The sequence below is a fragment of the Aquarana catesbeiana genome, linkage group LG03, assembly GCF_042186555.1.
Source record: "Aquarana catesbeiana isolate 2022-GZ linkage group LG03, ASM4218655v1, whole genome shotgun sequence".
In the NCBI taxonomy this organism is placed as follows: domain Eukaryota; kingdom Metazoa; phylum Chordata; class Amphibia; order Anura; family Ranidae; genus Aquarana; species Aquarana catesbeiana.
This window is the reverse complement of record NC_133326.1, coordinates 62786620-62805256: the sequence shown is the minus strand read 5'-3', so window position 1 is coordinate 62805256 and position 18637 is coordinate 62786620. Positions and strand designations below refer to the sequence as shown.

Genomic DNA, 18637 nt, shown 5'->3' with positions numbered 1-18637 from the left:
TCATAGTAGAGGAGTACCAACTAAATTTGAAAAGGTGTGGGGCGGTTGGATGAATGATAGTTCTACTGCTTCGGATTAACTGCTTATTGGTTAAAAGTTTATATGGGCAAAATGCTAACTATATGCAGGCCTTGGTGAGTACCTGGTCCAATACCTGTTGATATCCCTGGGGTGATGCGATTTGACTCTGTAAATGTGTGCTTTATTTTCCTTATTTACCTCTATACAAAAAACTGGTCAGTGGTATGGTCTGGAGCTGCATTGTTCACTGGTGCTGGCGTAATGTAGCGCTGACTGTTGACTCTGTTTTAATGTTTGTAACTTTATTATGAAAATTTCAATAAAAAAAAAAAGATCCATAAAAGTAAACATGTCGGGGGGCGTGGCTTAACTGTGGCTGCGTGAGGACGCACCGGCAGGAGCTCTACACAAGAACGGGCTCAGAACCACCTGTAGCGCACTCCAGACGAGCCAACTTCACATGCCCGGGAACTGTAAGCACCCGCTGGCCACCGAGGAATGGAGAGGCCCCGAAATAACTCACAATTTCCTGCGGAAGCACCCAGTCTCCTTGTCGGACGCACGGACCAATATGGCGCCGCCACGAGTTCCTCTGGCGAGCGCCACAGCACCAAGTAAGAAGGGCACACAGGCGGGGGCCGCAGCGGAGGAGGATTTTCCCCCTTTCACTCACAGGGCGCACTCTCCAATACAGTCCCCTGCCATCCCTTTCACAGACACACAGCTGAACACAGAGTGCAGGGGGAACGAATGGCCTCACAGAGGGCTCCCTAAGGGATATGGTCTCAGGTCTGCCCACTAAGCAAGACTTAAATGCCATGGCAGCCTCGATAGTGAACGCTCTCACAAGGGGGCTGCATGATCTGCAAGTCGACACAGTGGAGGAGAGGGTAACGGTGATAGAATCCTCCAATGCCACCACTAATGCCCACATTACCTCCCTAGAGACAGAACACAGGGCTTTCCGCCGCCATCTTGTAGATGTCCAACTGCGGCTCGTCGACGGCGAGAACAGGGAGCAGGCGGAACAATCTGCGCCTCCGAGGCATCCCGAGGCCACCATGGGTCCAGATATCTGCACTACTTTTGTAGCTTTCCTGAACCAGGTCCTGGGTAAGCCAGCTACCACTGTGTCTTGGAAATAGATAGGGTCCACCGTGTACCGGGCCCCTGCCACCATGGATCTCCCACGTGATGTTCTCTGCAGGGTGCACTTTGTTACCATCAAGGAAGAGATCTTACGCTTAGCGTGGGAAAAGGGCCCGATTGACTTTGACGAGGCCTCCATACGGATCTTTCCTGATATCTCCAGGCAAACCCGTGTCATGCGAGGACTGCTGCGACCACTGCAGGAGGTGATACGGGAAGCTGAAGCCACGTATCATTGGGGCCATCCCTTCCACCTGATCGTTAGGAAGCAAGGAACGGAATCTGACCAACTCCCTGACCTGTTTAGCTTCATCGCCAAACCAGCTGTCAGTGTCCCCAACTGGTTCGATTACTCTCACAGGAGACACCTGGCCCACCTCTGCCCAGGCAACAACAGGTCAAACGATCGCGTTCAAAGGCCTCGAATCGCGAGGCTGCCAGATAACATCCTCTGAGGCCTGACCGTGTCCTACTCCACGGACTGGTAAGACTATGCAGTATCCCTTCTTATGGCCCCTTTCGGTACAGACCTGACCACTCTCAAGATCCTGGCGGTCTTTGGGACACATTTGTTGACTCCGGGGGGGGGGTTCTTCCCCTTTTTTTGAATTACTGTCCCGACATGTTTCCCTTAGAGGCAGAACTTTTTATCCAGTGTGGGGGGGGGGGGGTTCCCTCAGTGGAGCGTGGGTGAATTTAGCTCTACATGGTACTAGGCCGCAGCTTATGTTGACTCACGTAGTCTAGCTTGCTGTCCCCCCAGCCTGCATTCCTCTCTGGCATGCGATGGGGAGGGCTGGCTGTGTAAGCTGGGGTCCGGCGGACAGGCCTCACACCCTGAACCATGGGCCATATTTAGTCTCCTATGGCAGCTGATACGATGGCCATGCCTAACTGCACCACAGAGAGACCCTTTTTCTGGGTCCACCTGGGTGTTCACCCCCCCCCCCCAGCAGGCATTGGATGCTGACCTTTCCATGTCGGAGAAGTAGTGGGGCCTGTCCAGCAGAAAGGCCTCTATCAGGTTGACCCAATGTCATTACAATGTGACTAGTCTTGTCATTGCATTCCTAACCATATTTTTTCTCCTTAATACAGCAAGTGTCTATTTACACACGAGGATGGTGCCCCGGTCCTGGTGCCTGGGGGGCACCTGTTAGTGTATGTTGGGCACGCGGAGTCCTTTCGCTCCAGGGATCGCTCCCGGCGCATCAACACTGTGCGGCTACAGATGCTAGACCTCATTATTTGCTGCATAAGCACCAGTTGTTAATAAGAGCTGTTCATATATGTTGTTAAGTTGGTTCTAATGTTACCTTTTATGTGGTTCTCACTGCCCTCATCCTGTGCATCGCCTAACGTAATGATTCTTTTGTTTCCATTTTTATACCATTGCTTGGTTTAAAGCAACCCTTACCGCTCTGACCACCCCCAATTAGGGCGGCCCCCCGTTTGGGCACCACTAGTGCTAAATCGGGGGTCCATAGAGTAATCGCATTTGAAGACCAGTTTCCCCCTACCCCTTCTCCCTCTCCCCCCTTTTTCTCATTTCCCTATTCCTCTCTCCCTCTCAATACCCCTTTCTCCCTCCAGTGGTGTTGCCCCTCGACTAGGTGAGGTTCCTGGCTAGGGACCACTACTTTTTTCATTTTGTTAACAGTGGTCACCACCATACTAAACGGCATTATGGGCATCCTAAAGGTCACCTCCCTTAATGTACGTGGCCTCAACATACCAGAAAAGCGCGCGCAGCTCCTAGCTGACTTGCGCAAAGGCAGAACTCAAATAGCTTTTTTACAGGAAAGGCACTTCCATGGTGAACGTATTCCTAAATTGACCAATGGGGCCTTCCCGACAGCATACTACAGCACATCACCCATCTCCAAGTCCAAGGGGGTCAGCATCCTCCTGGCAAAGTCGGTACCGTGGACGTTTGGGGCGCAGTGGGTGGATCCACAGGGCCGCTTCCTTCTCCTAAAAGGGAGAAAGTGTTTGACGTGCAGGTCACCTTCGCCAATGTATATGTGAAAAAGCCTTCGCGCTACTAAAATGTGCTGTATGCAAACTCCTATAAACCAAATATTAAAATAAAATTAATGAATGACTAATAAATAACAAAGTGCATGTAGTGCACTAAAGTGCAGTCTAATAAATCAAAAACAGCTGTCTGCAGCAGAACCTTACAGTGTATCACAATCCACTCTCAGTAATTAAAACCATAACGTGATCCCGCGCTACAGCAAAAATATAAAAAACTTTTCACTAAATACAGTAAGTGAACCTACAGTGTCTTTGGTTCAATAATAAGTGAACCTAAAGTATTTCTAGTTCAATAATAAAAACAGTGCAAGTGTTAAAAATATATCCATAAATAAATAAATCAATCCCAGGGCATAAGATACAGAGTGATAATAGTCTCTTAATTAGGTCATCAAAAAATGTCTAAAAGAAGGAATCATGCATAAGTAGTTCCAACAGAAACAGCGGGCAAGGAGAGGTATAAATCCAAAAAGTGAGCTCACAGAGCCCTCACCTTCATAACTTGGTAAATCAGCATGTAGTAATAAACGGGGATCAGTTCTGTTGTTCCAACCACCAGGGGGTCCTCCGTTCCACTATATGCACGACCACCTGAAGTACCAGCCTAAACCCATAGATAGGAAATGATCCCGTTGTATCGATATCCACCACTAGGGGGTCCTCTGCTCCACCAAGTACGTCACCTGAATTAGACTTCCCATCCAAGTCCTCATACGACCTCGTCACCAATAGTGTAGTATATTAAAGCATAAAAGGTTTATTTCAATAATAAAGCTGGACTCTTACAATGTAATGTTAAAATCAGGCATAAATCAGCTACTAAGGCGTCTGGACGCCACTCTCACATCACCTCCGGTGCACTTCAACCTCCGGCCACTCCCTACGCGTTACGTCATAACGTGACTTCATCAGGGGATCCTGTTTTATTTACTTCGCCAATGTATACTTCCCCAACATGGATCACCCGCAATCTCTGCGGAAGCTGCTATCTCAGCTGTTGGAGTTCTGGGAGGGGATGCTCATTTTCAGGGGGGACCTCAATTGTACGATGGATCCATCATTGGACGCCTCACATCTCTCGTATGCACATGAAAGCAGATCTCCACGCCTTGTGTCTGATAGACCCCTGTAGACTGCTACATCGCCAGGACCGGGACTATTAATTTTTCTCCCAAGTCCATCACTCCTATTCGAGATTGTTTGTTGTTGTCACATAACGACTTATCTAGGGTGGTGTCCACCTCCATTGATGTCATCTCTTTCTCGGACCATGGATCGATACACCTGACGCTTCAGTTGGGCCCAGTGACCCGGACACCTCCTTAGTGGAGATTGAATGAGGCTCTGCTGCAATCGGAGGAGACCCGCTCAGAGGTACTGGCCACGCTGCAGGAATATTTCTAAATTAACAAAGCCTCAGTTGCCAACCCCCTGACGGTATGGGAGGCCCACAAGACGGTTGTAAGGGGCACCCTAATTAAAATAGGGGCCCGCCTTAAACGGGAGAGAACACATCGTACAGACGAACCCCTTACCCGCACCAAAACCTATATCTCCCACATCCTGACGTCCTCTGGCCAAAAAGTGACCAAATAATCGGATATGGCACCGGAGTTCTGGCTTCTATGAAGGCCTCTATGATTTAGACAGGCCACCGCCTGATGACCCTAACTCCGCTGGGGGATTTACCCCACAGTCATACCTAGCCACATCACAGAAGGCAATTCCTTCCCGATAGACACTTTAAGAGCCTCCCACACTGCCGTGTGGGAGCTACCGCCCGATAGCTCTCTTGAACACCGACCTAAAATTGTTCGCCAAGATACTGGCCAATTGGATACTCTTACATATACCAAGTCTAATCCATAGTGACCAAGTGGGTTTCGTACCGCAACGGGAACCACGTGATAACACCATCAGGGTGATAAACCTAATCCATGCGGCCAAGACATCAGGGCGACCCCTTCTCCTGCTGTCAACCAACGCGGAGAAGGCTTTTGACCGTGTAGATTGGTCCTTTATACAGGCCACCCTAGAACACATTGGACTTCGTTTGCAGATGCTCAGTTGGATCCTGTCTCTTTACTCCCACCCTACGGCTGCAGTCAATGAGACAAGGTCCAGCTACTTTAACATTTGCAACGGTACACGACAGGGCTGCCCCCTGTCCCCGCTGAACTTCGTACTCTCACTGGAGCCCCTCTTATGCAGAATAGGTGGGAATACAGGCATTGTCAGTTATCACAAATCTTCTGGGTCCCACAAAGTAGCCACCTTTGCGGATGACCTAATTTTCTTCCCAACAGACCCACTCACCTTGGTCCCTCACCTACTTCACTCCATACAGGAGTACGGGGCCCTCTCTGTTTCAAATCAACCTATCCAAAACCTCCCTCCTTAACATCACAGTGGGCAAAGACATTGTCCGTTGCCTGCGTTCAGAATACCAACTACGCTGGGTGACCAACACTATTTCCTAATTGGGAGTCGACCTTACCGCCGACCCTTCTGACCTGTATCAGGCGAACGTCGCCCCACTACTTCTTCGTCTCAAAATGGACCTCCACCACTGGCATTTCCTTACTTTAACATGGTTTGGACGATGCAATGCCATTAAGATGACCGCCTTGCCTAGGGTATTATACCTATTACAAGCCCTTTCCATCCACCTCCCCCCCTCCATTCTTTAAGCGAATCGACTCGATGTTTCGCAACTTTGGTCGCATCGTAAACCGCGTATCAGACTGCAACTCCTCCATATGGCAAAGCACAGGGGCGGAGTTGGCCTCCCAGACCAGACATGAAGGCCTACTACAGGGCAGCACATCTTACTAGAGTGGCCGACTGGCATTGCCACGCAGAGGCTAAACAGTGGGTGGCGATGGAGTTGGGGGACTCAGACGAAATGGCCAAGAGCTGGTCATGGATCATCACCCCTCTGCCGAGGGACCTCACTGACCATCCCACGTTAGGCAGCACAATACAGGTGGCCAGAGATGCCTTCCGACACTCCTCAGTATCCCCGATGCCCTCCCCTATGGTGCCAATCTTGGGTAATCAGGACTTCCCACCTGGCCGTCTAAATGCTATTTTTGGGCGTTTGACTGCGGGGGGGCGTCTTCACCTTCACGACATTCTAGGCCCAGGCCAACTCACAGCAGAAGTAGGGGTGTCTGCTACAGACCCCCCGCTGGACTTCTGGAGCAGTCTCCAACTGCGTAACTTTTTGCGTCGGTGCGCACGGACCCTGGGCATATCACGTCAGCTCGCGGAAGTCATCCATAGCCACCAGAGTCCAAGAGACCTGCTATAAAATTATGACCTGATGGTACAGAGTGTCTACTACTCTGCACTGCTTCTTCCCGCAAGTCCCCAGTCTTTGCTGGCCATGTGGTGCAGAGGAGGGAACGATGCTCCACATCTTCTGGGATTGCCCCAAAATAAAACCCTACTGGTTGGAGGTGGCACGCACGATCAAGCACCTGACTGATGTCACTCTGGAGGGGGATCTTGGGGCTTGCTTGCTGCAACCCTCTAAGCAACTCATCAGGAAATACAAAGCCTCCCTTACCATCCAGCTATTAAACACCAAGGCATGCATCCCCTTGTGTTGGAGATCGGAGATTCCACCAACGAAATCCCTGTGGTTTGCCAAGGTGAATGAACTAAGAAACACGGAGGATCTCACTGCCACCTTGTACGGTAGGCAGGAGGCCTTTCGGGAGACATGGCGACCATGGCAACATTACATCTACACCGAAGCATACCTCCGAGAGGTTGCACAGCCTGATTAATCCTTGAGGCTCGAGTTACTCCCTAGTCGGGAGGCACCGTCTTCCTCTCCCCCCCTCTTCCTTTTCACCTACCCTTCACCTTACCCCCTCCTTCCCCCCTTCCGGGGAGTCCTGTCCCCCTCACCCTTCCTCTCTCCCCTTGTCCTCCCTTCCCTAATTTGCTCCCAGTCATGGGCTGGTTTAGTCAGATAATATGAATATCCTATTTTACATTACCCGTCTGTTGTGTCCCATGGCTGGGCTCAGCTGGTACTCAGGAGGTAACCCTCCCAGACAGCTGTGAATGTGTTTCTTACTGTATGGCCTTGGTAGCTATACTAGCCGTAGTGGGTTATTAAGGTAACAGTCTGGAAGCCTCCCCAGTATAGCGCACAGACAGCTTCCTCACACAGCTTCACCCTTACATGTATACTACAGAGTGCATAACCGGAGGAATCGATATTTGACACTGCTGATATAACATCTAACCCTGTTACACGTTTCTGTTTTTATTATGACTACTGTCATCTGTTTTTGACTGTTAAACTGTATCATCTTGAAAATAAAGGAATTACAAAAAAAAAAAAAAAAGTAAACATGTCCTGTTTTGTGTCATTGAAAGGATGCATTCTACTTATCGGGGTGTTGTTTTTATGTAGTCCACATTCTTCCAAGTGCAATACTACAATACAAGCAGGGTTTGTATTTACAGTGCCTTGAAAAAGAATTCATACCTCTTGAAATTTTCCACATTTTGTCATGTTACAACCAAAAACGTAAATGTATTTTATTGGGATTTTATGTGATAGACCAACGCAAAGCGGCAGAAATATGATAAATGCTTTTCCAAATTTTTTACAAATAAATATGTGAAAAGTCTGGCGTATATTTGTATTCAGCTGCCACCACTATGTTTCACAGTGGGGATGGTGTGTTCAGGGTGATGTGCAGGGTTAGTTTTACACCACACTAAGCGTTTTGCTTTTAGGCCAAAAAGTTCAATTTTGTTCTCATCTGACCACAGCACCTTCTTCCACATGTCTGCTGTGTCCCCCACATGGCTTCTCGCAAACTGCAGATGGGACTTCTTTTTGTTTACCCTGCTATATTTTATGCTCTGTGGACAATATACAACTTGTTATTATTTTTAATATGCACTAAAATTGGTGGAATTTGGGTTTTGATTGGATAATGATGTCCTCCTTTCCCCTGCCCCTTTTTTGTACACAAGTGATTTGAAGGACTATACAAGATGTGTTGAATGTTAGACATGATTAGGGCCTAAACAGCAAAAATGCGTTGGATTTTTACTGACTGTATTTCCCTATTTTTCATAAAGTACAATCGCATAGCTGATTCACAGCGACGTGTCGGCATTTCTATATGGAAGAGGTTTTAATAGTCCTGGTGCTCTGTTCCCTGATGGTACTCCTCTCCCGCCCATCCAATGTGATGTCACATTAAAGCACCTGGGATGGACAGCAGGGGGTGAGGGTCCAACAGGGAATAGCAGAGACACTCCTTGCTTGCCTGCACCACTCTGCATGCTGGAAGTGATAGAGTCAGCAGTGGGGATGTGATCTACCTGTCAGCTGCCTGTCATTGATTGGTAGATTGCAGTGGAATCTCTGGGCACCCTTCACTGAACCCTAAAGTTCTGCTGAACCCTGGTTCAGAAACCTTGTCTTAGATGCTGCTATGTCTTGTCCAAGCTCTAATAAAAACTTTCACAGTACAGTAGAGGGAGAGAACTTTTGATAATCACTGATGGGAACAATATGCTACACTGCAAATAATCATGCAGGCATTAACAAAAAGAAGAAATACAATGCGAGGCTTTCAAACCTGAATTTGGATAAAACATTCTATACTTTATGTTAAAACTAAGCAAAACCATAAGCACGGGTTAAAAAGTGAAGTGCACTAACCTCTCGTATCTTTTCAATTGCATATGTAAAAATGTAAGCAATAACAAGCCACTCCTGAGGAGAAGGCAGGTGTCCCATCTTCACCAAAACAACAAATGTAAAAAGCATGAGAAATGCCAAATAGAACAACTGTAAGAAAAAAAATTAAATATTTAACCAATATCAGGATAAAAAAGTCAATATAATAAAGAAAAAATAATACACAACTATTCATTGTTTTGGCAACAAATGAGGGAATCCTTGAACTTACCTCAAAATCCTATCCTATTTGTATTTACTGAGAGCTAGCATTTTTGGGGTACGTATCCTGCCTTCTCTATTGTTAACATCTTGCAGAACTGGGGCATGCTATGTACCCCCATTTGAAGATCAGTTAAAGCAATCTTACATTTTTTTTGTTTGTGTCTACTTATGCATCTTATTAACCCTTGGTTAAACCTGCTCAGCCCTAGTTAAGCCCTTCAGCTCCTTAGCTATTTTTCTGTTTTTTCTTGTTTTATAGATTTGTGTTTTAGGCCTTGTTCACATACTGCTTAGCAAGAACGTGGGTTCCTGTTAGCAATTCTTAAGGTGCTATTCACACGTGTTTCCACGTGTCACCCATAGGGCAGCCCATTCACTTGTACATACAATTGTTATATGGATCAGCATTTTATAGTAACATATCCAGTATCCATCATTAATAAAACAATCCAGTTATTGTGTGTATCGTACCGTGGATATTTCTTTATCAATTTAACTGCTGTGACAGCCACTTACTGCACAGCCCGGCACTGCAGTGAGTGCTGGAGGGGCAGAACAGAGAGCCGGTGACTGACAGTCACTGCTCACTGAAGACTAGGAACTGAGCGATCAGTGGTAATGTGATTACTCGCTTCTTGGTCTTAGAAGTGGCTGGGGACTGATGCTGCATTCACCTAGTCATGTGTCATTTTTTTTTTTTTTAATTCCCATACTTCCCTTACAATTTGTTCTTTTCAGGTCTTTTAGTCTGTATATATAGACATTTTAATAGTTTTTTTTGCATAAAAATAAAGCAATCTAAGAAATATTTTTGCGACCCTATACAGGCCAGTCATTTCAATAATGTCCACTAAGCATTCTAATTGGTTGCATACATGTGGAAGTCTAAAGTTATCTGCAATACAATATGTAACTTTCAACAAAAAAGGCCCAATCTTGCCACACTTCCAAACCATAGGGAAGAAGGTCCCCTCAGTTTTCTGACACTTATGACAGATTGGATTATCTCTCTTTCTCATTTTATATAGTCTGACAGGAGTATAAGGTTTGGTGTAGATCTCATTGGTATCATTTACCTTTAGAGGATGTAATCGTGTACAAATATAAAGTCAGCACTTCATTGCAAGCCGCCTCTGACAGATCATATATAAGAGCATGCCAACCATCTTTAAAAGGATGACAGGCATTGGCTTTGGTCTGATTTAGGGAAGCATAGTATCTAGAAATCATTTTACTGTGTGCCGACAATATAAGGAGGAGTCTTGGACGTGTACGGAGCAGCACCTGGTATAAAAGTTCACTTAAAAGGACTTTGAAACATTTATTGGTTAAGATTAGCAGATACAGCCAATGTATTTTGGGGGAAAAAGTCTCCCCCTTCTTCAGGGCTTAAACAGTTATGCCACGTACACAGGATCGGACATTCCAACAACAAAACCGTGGATTTTTCTCCGACGGATGTTGGCTCAAACTTGTCTTGCATACACACGGTTACACAAATGTTTGGAAATTCCAAACGTGAAGAACGCGGAATGAGACGAGAAAAATGAAGTTCAATAGCCAGTGCGGCTCTTCTACTTGATTCTGAGCATGCGTGGAATTTTGTGCGTCAGAATTGTGTACACATGCTCGGAATTTCCGACAATAAGTTTTATTTTGTTGGAAAATTTGAGAACCAGCTCTCAAACATTTGTTGTCGGAAATTCAGACAGCAAATGTCTGATGGAGCATACACACGGTCGGATTTTCCGACAACAAGCTCACATTGAACATTTGTTGTCGGAAATTCCGACCATGTGTATGCGGCATTAGTGTTAATAACATGACAAAAGAATGCAATAAGGCTTGCATCTCCTAACCTAACAGCACTAATGGCAGCCAATCCTTTTACAGTAACCTCTCCCACTATACATTCAGTGCCAAAACCAAATTTGGGAAGTATCAGAAAAAGGTAAGGTTATTCAAATGCTTTTTTCGTGTCCAGGGAGACCACCACCCTAGTCCCAGGGATAGTGTGTTGCATTTGTATTTTAACAAATAATCCTATAATTTTAATAGTACATCTGTCCGACATAAAGCCTATCAGTACAGTAATTGCAGATTGTAGCCATCTGGCCAATACCTTCGCCGATATTTTAACATGTGTTAATTAGGGAAGCTGGGCCTTAGGATCCTTGCCAGGTTTGGGGAGCATTACTGGAAGCACTTTTTACACAGAAGGTGGTAAAGAGCCCCCCCCCCCCACTCAAAAAAGATCAGATGTAAGAATTTACCTATGTGTCCGATACCAGTCAAGCTTAAACCAGTCTGGAAAAGTGTAACATAAAAGCAGAGACTTGTATTGCCTTGTTCATGGGAGCAGCACTCAGTGGAGGACTAAAGATGCATTTGCACAGGAGTGTAGTATACAAAGTGCTTCCATCACTGCAGGTAATCGCTGGCTGTGCACGAATAGCTGCAGCCTCCAACAGCCTATCATTGCATTGTAGATTCTTGCTGCAGGGATTTCCAGCATGGCTAAACGTGAATGCTGCTTAGATCTTCTTGGTGTCCAACCTAGTAAGGGCAGGTCATATACCATACAGGTAACGTGTACCCTCATTAATAAGGGAATTACAAGTAACACCGCTGCAGGACATCCGTAACAACTAAAACTAATGACTCAAAAAAAAAAAAAGTTATCAATGCTTACCGTGTTAAACCAAAACTTCACAATTGGGGCATGATAGAATGCATAGAACTTCTGAGCAAGAGGAAGTCTTCGAGTTTTTGTCTGAATCTCGATTTCATGCTTAACTTCGGCATTGTCAAAAACCTGGACCTCCCTAAATACATTCTAAAACATATAAAACAAAGCAAATAAGCGAATGTGCATGCTTTCAGAGCTGCCTGCAGTACATCTCATGTTCATAAACTCGAAGTATTATAGTAATTTTTTACCTATTCCACTTTAATGCCCCTATATAAAAGCGGCATCTTGCATGTGATTGCTGCATGGGAGATTACATACGAGTGGCCGTGTTTAGCTGTGAGAGCCAGCAGTCTTTGATGGCTTTCAATGAGGCTGCCCCCCCAAGCAAAATGCATGAACCCCCACTAAGGTTCTTAAATCTAATCGGAGTGCAGGTGCATTCGCAAGTGTGAATGCACCCTAATGCTAGGTACACACGGGGAGGGTTTTTTTTCTTTCAACCCAGCGGGCTGTATGAAAAATAAAAACTGAACAGTTGCTATACTAAGCAATGTTAGTGCAATGATTTTCCTTGCTGATCTAGTGTGTTCTGACAGGGGGACTACTGTCGCAAGCCCCTCCCCAACCCCCCTCCACCCTCATCCCCCTTCCCGTCAGAACACACTGATCAGTACTGACATATCGAATGCTGGTTTTCCAGCATGCCTGTTCGATAAAAGCCGGTAATTAGATCAGCTTCTGTCAGACAGGCTGCAGTACACATGGGCCAAACGTCGACCAGTTTCCATTGAACCAGTCGATATTTGGCCTATGTGTACCAGCCTTAAACCAAACTTGTTTATTTGCCTTGCACAAGCTCCCTTCTGGAGGATTCAGCCTTATGTGAATTTACATTTCATTTCCTACTGTGCAGTTAGACCCCTTTCACACTGAGGCAGTTTTCAGGCGTTTCAGTGCTAGAAATAGCACCTGTAAAGCGCCTGAAAAATACCTCCCATTCTCTGCAATGGGTGCTTTCACACCCAGGCGGTGCGCTGTTCGGAAAAGTTCTGCAAGCAGCATCTTTGGGGTGGGTTGGCAGCTCTCCCACAATGCCCCTACCCATTGCAATGAATGGGCATCGCTTTCGAAGAGCCTGAAAAGCAATTTGGAAGCACAACACGGGAGATTTTAACCCTTTTTTTGGGGTTAAAAGCACCCTGCTAGCGGCCAAAAAGCGAAGTAAAAGCGCTGCTTAAACCGCCGCTAAAACGAGTGGCACTTTAGCGCGAATGGCCAGTGCTTTCCGTGTGAAAGCACTCTTATTGCAACATCTTTTTCATTGCTGCATGATTCTGCCATCAGGAATGAAGGTACAGGGAAAGCACTATCTTTCACATTCAACCCTTTTGCACTACAGCTATGATAGGGCCTCAGTACACACCTCGCTCATTAAGGGGCAAACATATAAAGCAGTGAATATGTTGGTGAATCCTTCACTTTATATTAAAACATATTCATCAGGAAACACACTTGCAGTCAAATGTATAGTGAATTTCACATACATTGTTTTCTAAACGTCCCCCCCGAAAGGGAAAAAAATACAAATTAAAACATTCTGAAATGATCCTCATCCGTCTGTTTTTAGTGGACAGGATTGGATGTCAGCGGGTGTCAACGGACACATGTCCATTGACACTCACCGCTCCATAGAGGAGACTGGAGGATCTGATCAGGTCATCTCGTAATTTGCTCTGGTGCACCTATTTTATTAATTGGACTTCAGGGCTTTTAACCATTGAGACTCAGCATCACATGTGCGAGGTACCTAGGAGCCTCTGCATTTAAATGCAGTCTGTCTAGAAATGCCCACACTTCCAGACTGACACCCACACATTAAGGCATTTTGATAATTTGCAATACCACTGCCAAAATCCGGTTTACTGCGGAAGTATACTTTTGCTAAAAAACGCTGCTGCAAAACACATTCTACAGCTACAGCTTTCTACAGCTAACGCTACTGTGGCTTTTTTTTTGTAGAGGCCTTAAAGTTTTTCTTTCTTTTTTTTTTTTTTTTTTTTTTTTTACACATTTCTTCAGTTATCATGTAGAATGCCACTGCATTATGTACCACATCCTAATATTATACACAAAAAGAAAAGAAAAACAGACTTTACTGGTACAATGTATGACACAGTGTTTATACAAAATCTTTCTATTCAATTTTATTCAAACATTAAAAAAAGAAAACGGAAAATAATTCCCATAATATTTGGTATACGTCTTCCAAAGTTCCTTCATAATATGTATGATTTACAGATCTCCTTATTTAAAGATCCACAAGGTCAATGCGTTTTACATATCAAGCTTCTTCAGGACCTTGTCTTGGGATCCAAATGAGAGAGCAACCTAACAATTTAGAGCAACAAGTAGGGGGTCCCATGAAATGGTAGCCAAAGGATTGATCATCCCAGATTGGCTGGATGTATTGGAAGAATCGGATAAAAGTCACCTCAGAACTCAAATCTCCTCATCAGGATAATAGGATGAAGATTTATCCTGAAAAGATACTCTCGGCAAAAAAGATTTTTTTTTTTGTGTCCAGCAGGCTGTACCACAACCACTCGGTCACCAGTGGATGTGTGCTTAATATATCCAAATAAAGGGACTGATTCCAACAAGTTCAAGTTGTAAAATGACATATAGAAAGCATTAGGCCTCAATCCGCCCACGGTTAGAACAACAAGGGAGGGATTGAATGGACACAATTACTCCTTCAGCAATGCCATGATGAGGAGATGACATCCAAACCATATTAGTAATTCTGGCTACCAATTTCACTCCCAGTCCCTAATGCAGGGCCATAAAAGAGAGCGTGCTCGAATACTGCTAGAGTATAGAGACTTTTTGTGAGATACTCCCAAAGGGTTAGTCAATTCTAAAAGGGACGCAGATCCTGTATTTTCCTCATTAGAACACAGCAAGTGCATTAGCTAATGATGAAAAGGTCACTCCCATTCAGATTCACTCAGCAGAAAAGAAGCAGCTTTTTCTTCAGAGCAGAAACAGGTAGGGTTTTGCAACAAAGTTTGTTAAAATCCCTGCAAAATACATTGATCACCCAGAGGGGTTTTTTTGTTTTGTTTTTTTCAACAAAAGTGGAGTTACTCCAAGCCTAGGGGAACAAGAAGCAGGCTGTCTCATACCGAGACCTTCAGGAATGACAAGAGTCAGTGCCTAAACAGTCATGAGCAACTCATGGTCCGCAGAGCTGTCGGATGTGGCCCATGACCTCAAACCTATGGCAACCTGCACAGCCTCCTTCAGGTGCACAGCGCTCTAATAAATGATTTCCAGTCTTCCATAATTCCGGCGGACATATGTCAGTGGACACTCCTACACAAGCCATTATTGCACCCGGCTCCCCGCTTTTCACTTTCTTCCCTAACACACAGACACGGGGAGAGGAGCCTGTAGTCAAGTGGATTAAATCTAGTGCCATCCATACAGAGGTTCTGAAGGTGGATTCTCACAGGTGTGTGATGAGCTTGGAGTCATTCCAGGAGCATGTGTGTGCACAGTGTATCATTTTATCTTTGCTTAATAAAGACGTTTTTTGCACTACTAGGGCATGCACTTCATTGGTCTGTTTTGTGTAGATCCACAGTCCTTGTTTTGCCCATTCAATGGATGGCTGCAATAACCCTGATATAGTGAAGGCTGCAACACTGGTTCAGCACTTTTTTGGCTGGTCACACCTGAGCACAAGAGTGGGATTAATGGTTATCTGGTTATTAAAAATTAGATTTTTGTGATTGTGATTAAACAATGGGTAAACATCTAACGGGGATTGGGCCCATGGAAAATTATGATCCTGACTTGTTTAAAATCTTTATTACACTTTTCGAAATAAAAAAAATTGGAAATTCTGAACCATTTCATTGTGGCCCCCAACCAGTTACCAAATCACCTAAGTGGTTGGCGCTGTTCAAAAGGTTGAGCACCCCTGGTCTAAAAGGTGCTTTAGCTGAGCGATAGACTCAAACAGTGCATACTACATCCAGACAATGGAGTGAAATCTTTTTTGGAAGCTGTTAAGCAAGACAGAAAAAGTAGAATAATGTTATGGCTAAGGTGAAAGGAAGAAACCACCTCAGAAAGAAAAGAGGCCTTGAGCCTCAAGACAACCTGTTTTTTGTGAAGAACAAGAAAGAATTCTTTACAGGTTAAAGTGATTGTAAAGTCTCATTTTTTTCCTATGAAAATAACAAACATGTTATACTTACCTGCTCTGTTGCATTGGATATGCACAGAGCAGCCCCGATCCTTCTCTTCTTGGTTCCCTCTTCTGTGATCCTGGCCTCTCCCTCCTGTTCCGTGCCCCCACAGCAAGCAGCTTGCTATGGGGACACCCGAGCCGAGTCACAGCTCCCTGTGTCCATTCAGACACGGAGCCCCGCCCCAGCCCCGCCCCTTTCTCTCCTGATTGGCTGGCTGACTATGATTGACAGCAGCTGCAGTCAATGGCGGAGGATCAGGAAGGAGAATCTCGGATGGCTGAGACACTCGTGGACATTGCTGGAGAGAGAGGGACCTCAGGTAAGTGTTAGGGGGCTGCTGCACACAGAAGGCTTTTTTATCTTAATGCATAGAATGCATTAAGATGAAAAACCTTCTGACTTTACAATCCCTTTAAGGCAACCAACTCAAAAGTGCCTTGCAGAGGTAATGGCAATGGACAGAAAACCTTGGGAGTATAAATAGACAGAGGAGAGGGACATGCCCCTGATGGGGTTAGAAAAGACTCACTGAATCTTTGCATTGTAAGGACCATATGCTGGGTAGGGGCCCCCAGGACCACTGCTCTTTGCTTGTGATCTATCATTTTTATGTGACAACACTGAAGAAATGACACTTTGCTACAATGTAAGGTAGTGAGTATACAGCTTGTATAACAGTATAAATTTGCTGTCCCCTCCAAATAACTCAACACAGCCATTGAACCATGAATGCAAACCTGTACTGTGACATATTGAGGCAGAGCATGATCCCTCGGAGACTGGGCCGCAGGGCAGTCTTCCAACATGATAACTACCCCAAACACACCTCCAAGACGACCACTGCCTTGCTAAATAAGCTGAGGGTAAAGGTGATGGACTGGCGCCAAGCAGGTCTCCAGACCTAAACCCTATTGAGCATCTGTGGGGCATCCTCAAACTGCTAGCTGTATGGCCAATAGTGCTGCAGCAGGAGTCCCACAGGTTAACACCTTGGGGGAACACCAGTCTCACAAGACACAAAGACGAAAGCCCAAACTCACCACAGCTGAGGTTATGAGAGGCTATGTAGTTCCCCCACAGGCATGCGGAGGATTGAGAAGTAGTAGTCAGGGAACTTGCCGCTTCTACTAGTGTTTCGTCCCTCCAGTAGACACCCTCCCTAAAGAGCCTTCAGATAGAGGGTTCCAGTAGACAAGAGCACCATGGCCCTGAACCTGTAAAGCACTCAGAGGTGGACTCATACATTACACCAGGTGTCTAGGCAAGTGCATTCAGCAGAGCCCAGCACTTAAGAACAAATTATAGGCTGGCTCTGTTTCTTCCACTCAATGGAGTCCATCTATCAATTCTTTGGCAATGCCAAGGAATAACTGATCCTTCTGGCTCTGCAGCAACTGAGGAAACTTAATAGAAAAATAATTTTGATAAAAAGTAAAGAAAAATGTTTCGATCATCTCCAGTCTCCAAGGACACTAGCAAAAAAAACTGAGGCATGGTGGCAGTGGGAGGGGTTATACTATCTCCTGTAGGCAGCAGCATAAGGCATTGTACCCAAATTACAACAGCCTGTGTCCCTTAATGTACAATCTAGAAACAAAATATATAATAAAAAGGTTTGTTTGAGCAAGTTCATTAGCATGTTTTTGAGAGTGCAAAGGGGCACCAAGGAAGAAAATCAAGGAATGATTAACCGATTCCCGACTGGCGCACGCCGATGTACGTCGACAGAATGGCACGGCTGGGCAAATGGGCGTACCTGTACGTCCCTTTAAATTTGCCGCCATGCCATTGAGGAGCTCCGTGAGTCGGGTCATGGGTCCCATGGACTCGATCGCCGCGGGTATACCCCGTTCGTCCCCGAGAGGACGAACAGGGAGATGCTAATGTAAACAAGCATCTCCCCGTTATGCCTAGTGACAGTGTCACTGATCTCTGTTCCCTGTGATCGGGAGCAGAGATCAGTGATGTGTCACACGTAGCCACGCCCCCCACAGTTAGTAACACTCCCCAGGACATACTTAACCCCTCCCTAGCCCCCTAGTGGTTAATCCCTTCACTGCCTGCATTTGTATAGCACTGATTGCTGTATAAATGACAATGGTCCCAAAAATGTGTCAAAAATGTCCGATGTGTCCGCCATAATGTCGCAGTCACGATAAAAGTCGCTGATCGCCGCCATTACTAGTAAAAAAAAAAAATTAATAATAAAAATGCCATAAAACTATCCCTTATTTTGTAAACGCTATAACTTTTGCGCAAACCGATCAATAAACGCTTATTGCGATTTTTTTTTTTTTAACCAAAAATATGTAGAAGAATACGTATCGGCCTAAACTGAGGAAAAAAATGTTTTTTTTATATATTTTTGGGGGATATTTATTATAGCAAAAAGTAAAAAATAATGTGTTGTTCAAAATTGTCGCTATTTTTTTGTTTATAGTGCAAAAAATAGAAACTGCAGAGGTGATCAAATACCACCAAAAGAATGCTCTATTTGTGGGGAAAAAAGGACGTCAATTTTGTTTGGGAGGC

The 18637-nt window shown here is 45.2% G+C and overlaps 1 protein-coding gene across 2 annotated transcripts in view; it reads right to left on the bottom strand.

The window, feature by feature from the left end:
- The window catches only part of LOC141131399 (transient receptor potential cation channel subfamily M member 7-like), a 202535-nt gene that overhangs the window by 76623 nt on the left and 107275 nt on the right, over positions 1-18637 (bottom strand). For both annotated transcript variants that reach the window (XM_073618613.1, XM_073618614.1), the window contains exons 19-20: positions 11847-11990; positions 8912-9040 (exon numbers count right to left, since the gene is read on the bottom strand). In XM_073618613.1, coding sequence (XP_073474714.1) covers positions 8912-9040; positions 11847-11990 — 273 coding nt within the window. The remainder of the gene's footprint in view (positions 1-8911; positions 9041-11846; positions 11991-18637) is intronic.